General features: G+C 38.9%; 1 protein-coding gene and 1 pseudogene across 1 annotated transcript; both read right to left on the bottom strand.

Moving 5' to 3' along the window:
* Nucleotides 1–5,114: 5,114 nt before the first annotated feature.
* On the bottom strand, nt 5,115–6,170 carry LOC131031591 (kinesin-like protein KIN-14I). The gene has a single exon (XM_059210097.1). It carries the CDS (start codon nt 6,168–6,170, stop codon nt 5,115–5,117), a length of 1,056 nt encoding a protein of 351 aa, XP_059066080.1.
* Nucleotides 6,171–6,280: 110 nt separating this feature from the next.
* On the bottom strand, nt 6,281–7,158 carry LOC131049891 (probable receptor-like protein kinase At1g49730; annotated as a pseudogene).
* Between the last annotated feature and the right edge of the window lie 2,006 nt (nt 7,159–9,164).

Raw genomic sequence — 9,164 nt, 5'->3', positions numbered from 1 at the left:
AAAGGTGTGGGGCATGAATCCCGAGCCTTACCCTCTGAAAATCAACCAGCTCTACTCTGCCCTCTCGCAAACTAAGCCATTCAAACTGACTTATTTAGGTACTTTTTGACATGCAAAACAAAATTTTGAAATAGGCCTATAAAATTGACTCAGTTTTTAAATACTCCCAACAGTGGCTCTGACTAGGGATGGTTGATTGCAAGATCAACACAAGAATCCAGATATCTTTGGTTAAGCAGACCACCCAAAAAACGGATCATTCTTCTCTCAATTCTTCTCTTCTCAAAACATGGCTTCTTTATTCTACCCAAACAACAGGGCACTTTATTAAAAACCACACAACTGAAGCAAAGCGACTGTACAATATACACAAACATGCTTAAAACTGAATACAAGCTACTCAATCAATCTTAGCATTTACCTCTGTCAAAAATCTGATTTTCATCACTTGACACCATGATCCAAACAAAGGCACCTTCCAGTAACAACTGAGCATAGCTCTTAAAATCCACCTCTCTTGTCTCATTACTGAAACAACTAGTGTGCATACTTTTTATCTGATTCTGAACTTTGTAATCATACACTACTTCAACACAAGTAAAGCCACGAGGCAACTCACCATAAGGGTTTTCCCTCAAGCTGTAATACACTTCACTATCCCGATCAATTCTACCATTTGAAAGGAGATGATCATGCTGAACTTTAAAAGTAAAACATTCATTTTCAATATTGTAAAACTCATCAGCACATACCTTATTATCATTTAAATCAATAGAATGAGGGATAATACAAACCAACTGATGCAAACAAGGAACACGAATATTACAATCCGGATGTGATACTTCACTATGTTGATCACACCTCACACTATCCTTGCTTATCCAATTGAAAACCTCCGCATTCTCAACATCACATTCATGAAATAGAATGCATACCTCTGGCTGAAGCAAATCCTCAGCTAAATCTTCCTTATCTAGACTTATGTCTACCTGAAACACTTCCATTTGTGGTCTGAAAAAGTCATAACATAACCCATGCCTCTTGTCTTCATCATGAAGTAAATTCTTACAACCCATGCTACTGCTGTTCGGAACTACATCAGCATTACAAATTTGTTCTGCATAAGGGGAAACTCCATCATTCTCATCAATGAAATCAGCACCATGCATATTTGTATCAAAAGCAAAGAACTCCAAATCCGTTTCAAGCGTATTATCAACATTCACATCCTCATCCTGGTACTTGAAATTCTGAAAGCATTCAAGTGTGGGTTCATTTAAATCTAAAAAAAGGACATTACCAGCACTGTCACATACATTCTTATCTTCAAAAACACTTTCGTTTTCAGATTCATAACTAAGGTACATAATTTGGTTTTCTCTTACATCATCTTCACAAGATGAATAATAAGAATTCTTATAACCACTTTCAGCTGAATAACTGACATTCATTTGCTGATCAAAAGAAAGTGAAACACTTGTGCCAAGATCATTCTCATCCTGAAATTGATCTTCACTGTTCACTTGCATACCTTCAGGGTGCTGGGAATAAAACTCATTATCCTCATAATCAGCAACACCACCCCACTCTGAAACACATTCATCACTGGGTATACTTGCACTGAACACATTATCAACATTATTCACAATTTCATTTTCAGATTTATCAGACTTAACAAAAATCTGATTTTCATCATATTTCACAACTTCACTTACGTAATCAACAACATTTGGTAATCCTTCAGTATTTGGTATTTGAACATCAAATACATCAGCAACATTTAAAGATAGATGGTCATCATTACCATAATTTTCATTATTGTTAACCTTAGGAGATGCATGATTAACTCGATAATTTGCAGTCACATAGTCAGCATAACCGGCATACAAATCAAATGGTACATATCCTTTGCATATATCAATCTTCGCATCAGCATTATCACAACATTGCACACTAATCATCCCATCATCACTATGAGAAGAGACCGACATTAACAGTGAAGGATCTTGGCTCTCATTCAAATTTGAAGCACATGTATCAACAAGACCATTCGGAACTGCGGAGCTGGATGTACCTGAACAAGGAATTATTTGTTGAGCTTCACATGGTATTTCGCCATTGAAGGCATTTTGATAAGAGACTACAGCAGACACAGATCTCTTGGCTATCCCGAATTTCAAATTATTTTCAATGTCCCTAGCTGTGTTAAAGGCTTCATACAAAGTCTTAGGTTCTTTGTTCTTCAATAGGAAACCCATCTTCTTATCAAAAGCACTCATATAAATATCCAGACATACCATATCATCAAACTTATACTTTCTGGAAATTTTAGCCAATGCTTGTGAAAATCTGATGTTGAATGTTGGTACCAATTCATCTTTCCTGATTTGTATATAAGTGAATTCTTTCAACGAGTTGGAATCACTCACCTTCTCATCAAATTGATCAATGAAATCTGAAATCAATTCTTCCCATGAGATAATAGAATTCGCTGGTAAAAAAGAGAACCAATCTCTTGCATCCTCTTTCAACGACTGAATAAACAATTTCATGCATACATCTTCCTGGCACATTTCAAACTCTTCTATCAAATCTGAAAATCTTTTAACATGTTGACATGCTGATTCTGATTTCTTCCCACTGAAAATTGGCAAATGCTTTCTAATTTCTGTGGGTATGGGATTTGGGTAACCCGGAATATCTCTGAAATTTAGAGCAGCATAATGGTTCATGATGAAACTTCTCCTATTATATGGTTGTTCTGGTTTACTAGGCATGGCTTTATGTGGAAATACACAAGGTTGAAAAACTTCACTATTCATTTTTTTTACTTCCACAAATGATTGTAAAATCTTGGATAGAAAACTTCAAGCAAGTATCCTTATACTGATCTATTCATAACACTGCTTGACATTACATTCTTCCACATTTGCATACTACGAAGGATAACATACACTGAATATTTTAGCAGCACAGATATGTAAATCAATTTTGAGACTCTCCTTCCCTCTAAACTAGTGCTATTCACTAAATGGGAAAACTACATTATACATTCAAACTTTCAGAAGAGATGTCTTGCATTTAAATCCTCTGAAAATACCTGGATATTTGCAGCTGTAAAACTTGTAGATCAGAAGATTTACTTCACCTTTGGCACGGTCTTTTATCACAGAGTCGCCACCTCTTGCACAGAGGATATTTTGAACAGCAGAACACCATTCAACACATATTTAAATTCTTTGTTTCTCTTTCAGTCTCGCTGCAATAAACACTCTTCCAGGCTATTTAACACTGGTATCCCCAGCAGAGTCGCCATTTTTGTTGTTCACCAAAAGTGATAACCCAAGAACACCTGCAAATCTTTCTATGAAATGGCCAATTTCAGTCTACACAACACATCAGGGCTTGGACAACATAACATAGGATCCTAATTGATCCTCCTGCACTTTAGGTTCTGCTAGACCTAGGGTGGGACACCCTCTTGATGCACTAAATACAACAATTACAGACACGTAACTGCATCAACATTAAGCAGATAGATCATTTCACAAGCTCAACAGGTTAGGAAACATTACAGATTGGCTAGATCTGTATAAACAATAGGATGAAACAGAGCTTGGAAAGAATGGAACACAAACACCAGTAAACATGAAGGGAAAATAGATTTATCTTTTAAAATGTATATCTGAAAACATCCCCAAACTTGCAAGACCAGTGCCTTGTTCATTGGGCAACAGAGTCATAGACATAACTACAAATATGAATCATAGATGCAAGCTTATTTTCCTTAAACAAAATATTCATGCATCAATACCTTATATTAATGCACTATTTGATTCATTCACAATTTTATCAGATCTGGAAATATATTTCATCATTTATGATTGACTACAGAGTTTAAAACCTTCCTTGAAGGATACCTATAAACAATCACACAATTTCTTTGAAACTGACAAATCTTATCCTCCTTGAGGATTCAATTCATAATAATGAAATATTTACACAGAGACAATACTATGAGGAATTTACTCATGCCTGACACAAGCAAGTCCTGCAACTAGAATCACATTTACAACATTGCCCTGCAATCTCTATACCCTGAAAACAAACCAAAAGCAATTACAAATTTTGGTCATGACATTCAGAAATGGAAGCCATCAAATCTGGAGCATTTCTCCAAATTTCTGGAACCCTTACAACTGAGAAGAATGGGGAATAAAAAGAGGAGGGAAGAAAAACAAATTCACAACTGAAAATTGCCAAGTGTCTCTCCCCCCTAACTGAATTTTGTTCCCGTGAAAACTGCATCCAAAATATCCCACATTTGCCAAAATTAACTTCATAATCGGATTCCTCGCTTCGAGAGATTTCCGAAAATATATAACACTTTACACTTTGGCCCAAAATTGAGTCTTGGGCGAATTAATTCCCCAATATGCTCAAACATTTAAATTTTTCATTTATTTATATAGTCTAAACTATATAATAAACAATTTTAAATTTAAATTTTTGCCTCCATTTGTGCTCCAACGTCTTGCCACGTGGCGGCCTCTGATTGGTCGATGGGGTTGACCGGATGCCACCTGGGATGACACCTTATCATCGCCATGTCATCTGCTTCGTCACTGCCACTTGGGCGCTTGCTTGTATGCCACGTCATCGCCACCTCACCGGGATCCGCCTGCTGGACTGCTGACTGTACCCGCCACCTACATGCCACGTGGACGGATCTCGTTCATTCTCACTATTTCGTGGGGTTTAAACTTCGTGCATCTTCCTTCGCGAAATAGCACGAGCCGTCGATCTCTCTCGAACATGCTCGCTCGTTAACCCGGCCTTCGTCTGCAAAATTTCGCCTATCTGCCTCGGGAAGCGTGCCTGCGTGGGGTCCACTTTGTCTTCGTCCAGTCAACTCTTCCATCGCCTCGGGAAATGTTCTCACGCGTGTGGGCCCGCCTTGAGCACCTGTGGGCACCTTGTGTCAAAAGCCTTCAAAGCTTAGACATTATGTTATTGTGTGCTTTTGCATATAAACATTAAAAAAGAACATTTCCCAGTACATGTGGGACAAAGCGATTAAGCCTGGGACTTCATTTTGCTTTCCCTGAGTGCTTTCATGGTGATTTTTTGAAGCTTACATTGCTTGGAAAATTAACAATTACTGCAATCACATCTCCTAGAGATGAAAGAGACTTATTGATGTGCTGGGCCTCCTTCAACCGATCTCCTGTTACTTCAGGTTTGTCCACCCTCTCACTTCCAGCAAGATCCACTAAATGTAGGTAGCTATGAAGGGTGCATCCAGATACACAATCTGTGCCTTGTACATGCACAGTCAATACACTGTGAGAACGACTGCTGCGGTCATTGAGGGCGGTAGATCTAACAGTGCGATTCTTTTGACCAGAATTCATCAAGTCTAAGCCATCAGATGTCAAATTAACTGGCAAAACACTGGCATCTGGTACATTAAATCCGTTGTGTCCATTGTTTTGAATATCTAATTTCTTGTGTGAGGCATCTGTGCCAAGAAGATCTCTCACTTGTTCATTGTATATCTCTATCATTTGAACAGAAACCTCATACTTCGTCAAATGTTTCCTCTTCTGAGATATCTGGAAAAGGTCACTAAGTGCTCGATAATTGACCCCCATCTCCTTCTCAGAAGCACCTGTCGGTCCACTCATGGTGTGTGTTTTCCCTGATCCTGTTTGACCATAAGCAAAAATGCAGACATTGTAACCATCCATTACGGATCTTATCAATGGTTGTGTATCTAAGTAAACTTCCTCTTGTGTTGCAGATGGCCCAAAAACTTTATTAAAATTGAACATCTTTGCCGCATCCTTCCCAGTCTTTGATGTATTGATTATGAGAAGTGACCCATCTTCCCCAGGAAATTTCACTGTGCTTTGCAAACTAGAATCGCCTGCATGAGATGGTTTGACCCTGCAGTATACTCTTATTTTGCCTTTGAGGTCTTGTAGGGCATTATAAAGGTTCTTATTTTCTTCGACAACTCTATGATATCCAGAAGCAGGAATGGAAAGGCGTTGGACCTCATTCCCTAGTAATTCCCATTTCTTTTGGTGTCTGGCTTGCATTAATTGTAACTCTTCCTTTGATCTTTGTAATAAAACTCTCATATCCTGCCAATGTGCCTTTGCCATACTCCACCTTCTATTCCACGCAGGGAGATATTCAAGGCTCGGCTACACTCCATAAAGCACATTTAAAAGCGAAAACAAAATATCTTCAGGTTTATAAATGCCTTTCCTCGTTAGGATCCCTCCATACGAGATAAGTTAGAATCTTCCAAAATGAATTTTTGGGCCCATTCCACCAGGTTCTTGTTCTCTTCAATTGCTGGTCTAGCAGTGATAATTTCAAGCAGCAACACACCGCAACTATATACATCGCTTTTTTCTGTTAATTCCTGGGTAACAAGGTATTCTGGGTCCATATATCTTGGAGTCCCATGAACATTTGTATCAATTGGCTCAAATTTACTAGAACCACTTCGCGAAGCATGAGCAAGGCCAAAATCAGACACCTTTGCAACAAAATTCTCATCCAACAAAATGTTACTGGATTTGATGTCTCTGTGACATAAAGGAGGATCATGGTAACAATGCAGATACTCCAAAGATGCAGCCACATCTATCACAATTTGAAGTCTGATCCGCCAGCTCAATGGAGCTTTTGTGGGAGCATGAAGATGCTCTTTTAAACCTCCGTTTTCCATGTATTCATAGATAAGGAACTTTCATGTCGCTCTGCACAGAATCCCACCAGCGTGACCAGATGGCGATGATGTAACCGACCCAATAGTTCCATCTCTTTACAGAACTCATCTTGTTGAGCAATTGTGTTCATCCGCTTCACAGCAGCAACAAGCCCATCATTGAATCGAGCTTTATAAACAGTGCCAAATCCACCCCTGCCGATAATTGTACTGAAATCACCAGTTGCCTTTCTTATCTCCTTGCGGCTAAAGCGTTTAAAGTTGGATGATGGGCCATTTCTCCAATCGTGTAATTTATCACATGTATTCAATGCCAGAGTTTTATTCCAATGAGATGGATTAGTATCCTTAGATTTCTTCAACTCTTTTCTTTTTGAAAGTAAGGCTATTATATGGATCCCCCATCTCTCCATCGCTTGTAACCTCACTATGTCTGACAGCATCAATCGAATCAATCAAGATATCAATTGGAATATCTACACCATATCTTTTAACAGCCAAAGACACTTCCTCTCCAGCATACCCCATTTCCAATAAGCGGGTTTTGAGATTAATTTCCTTTTTAGTACTACCTTCTCCTAGGGAGATTGGGGTTTCAGTCCTCCATAGATAACATTTCCTGGGAGGTTGGACATACATCACACATCCAAAAGCCTTAGAGATAGAACCATGTCTTCCTTAAACTTATATAGAGTTTGACATAGATGATGTATTCCTCTTGCATGAACTTTTATCATCTTCTCTTTTAGCAATGAAGGGCTATCACGTATGGCATGAGACTGAAAACAACCAGCCATGAAGTTTGAGCTTTGCAGCATTATGACCATTGCATCTTTGTTGGGGCGGACACTTGACCCATTTTCAAGTTGCGCCTTGCTCTCAAAACAATGCATATCATATTTAGAAAGAAAGCTTGAGTGATAGTGCCATATCATTCCTTCAAGCTACTTCAGCAATTCCAACTTTATTGCTCCCAAAATCAGACACAGTGATACATTGGTAAATTTGATATCTCTCTGAATTTTTTTTCGGTTCAAAACTAGAATGCAAGATACGCACCATCAATCCATTAATGACCAATAAATTGAAGTCACCTCTCACCATCCCACTGGCGAATTGCAGTCGAGCCAGGTCGGACCCGAAGTGAGTCCGACCAAAAAAAAATTTCGTTTTCATGCCACTGACCCCTGGAAAGCTTCACGGACCTCAAACAAACCTCTGGAATCGATCGGCACCATTCTCGGATCACAAAATTGCATTTTACATCCTTCAGGCAATTACGCCACAATTTTCGCATTTAATCGCGAAGACGTAATTTTCAAACCTATCAAAACACCTTTCTGGAGCTCGCCATCTGACAGGCATGTACTTTGATATACAAGGATGACATTTACCAAACGGTTTCTCAAGAAGAGTCCCGAGCGAAGAGATATTAATTTCCAAAAATGCCCAACTGGCTAGGTCGACACTGCGGACCTGATGAAGTCAATGTCCTGGCAACACATGACGCCTTTCTCAAAAATATCAAACGACCTCCGTGGGTCCTCAAATTCGGAACATAGGTACCTTTAAGTACATATTAAATCTTTGAATTCTCAATTCGATCACTTGACTGACAGGATGCAGATGGCATGCACACAAAAATGGCAACATTAACTGATCTAACACTGGAGTGCGGTAACTGAATTTGATGGCAAAATGAGCTCTTTTGAGAACCGATCAAACGGATTGGTAGGGCCTTGAAATTTGAAACGTAACTCATCATTTATACCAACATCAGCTCGGAACAAACATTATGGCATGACGCTTACTGAGGCAACTTTTACACTTATGCAAAACAGGGCTCCGACTAGCTGTCGAAACAGGGACTTGCCAAAACATAGAAACTGCAAACAGAATCGGCTTCAAAAACTGAGCAAATGGATTCATTAAGACTTGAAAATTTGTGAGCTCACTCGTATTTATGCATAGAATCGAATCCATTTTGAATTTCTTTATGACGATCAACAGGGCAAAAGATGTAATCGCTCAACGTAGGCTACTCAATAAAATATGCATTTGTGCCTAAAATGCACTTCCAGCTCACCCCTCAAAATGGGTACCTCGTAAACTTATCCAAATTGAATTCTGAAAGTTTCACATCACTGAATATGCCAAATGAAAGGTGTGGGGCATGAATCCCGAGCGTTACCCTCTGAAAATCAACCAGCTCTACTCTGCCCTCTCGCAAACTAAGCCATTCAAACTGACTTATTTAGGTACTTTTTGACATGCAAAACAAAATTTTGAAGTAGGCCTATAAAATTGACTCGGTTTTTAAATACTCCCAACAGTTCCTTCTCAGTAGGTGACTTAGTCCTTTATGAGAATCAGCGCAATGCGAATGCCTTACCTGCAGAAAAGGGAAAATTTAGTCCTA

This window comes from Cryptomeria japonica, chromosome 1 (assembly GCF_030272615.1).
Source record: "Cryptomeria japonica chromosome 1, Sugi_1.0, whole genome shotgun sequence".
Lineage (NCBI taxonomy): Eukaryota > Viridiplantae > Streptophyta > Pinopsida > Cupressales > Cupressaceae > Cryptomeria > Cryptomeria japonica.
This window is presented reverse-complemented; position numbering and strand designations above follow the sequence as displayed.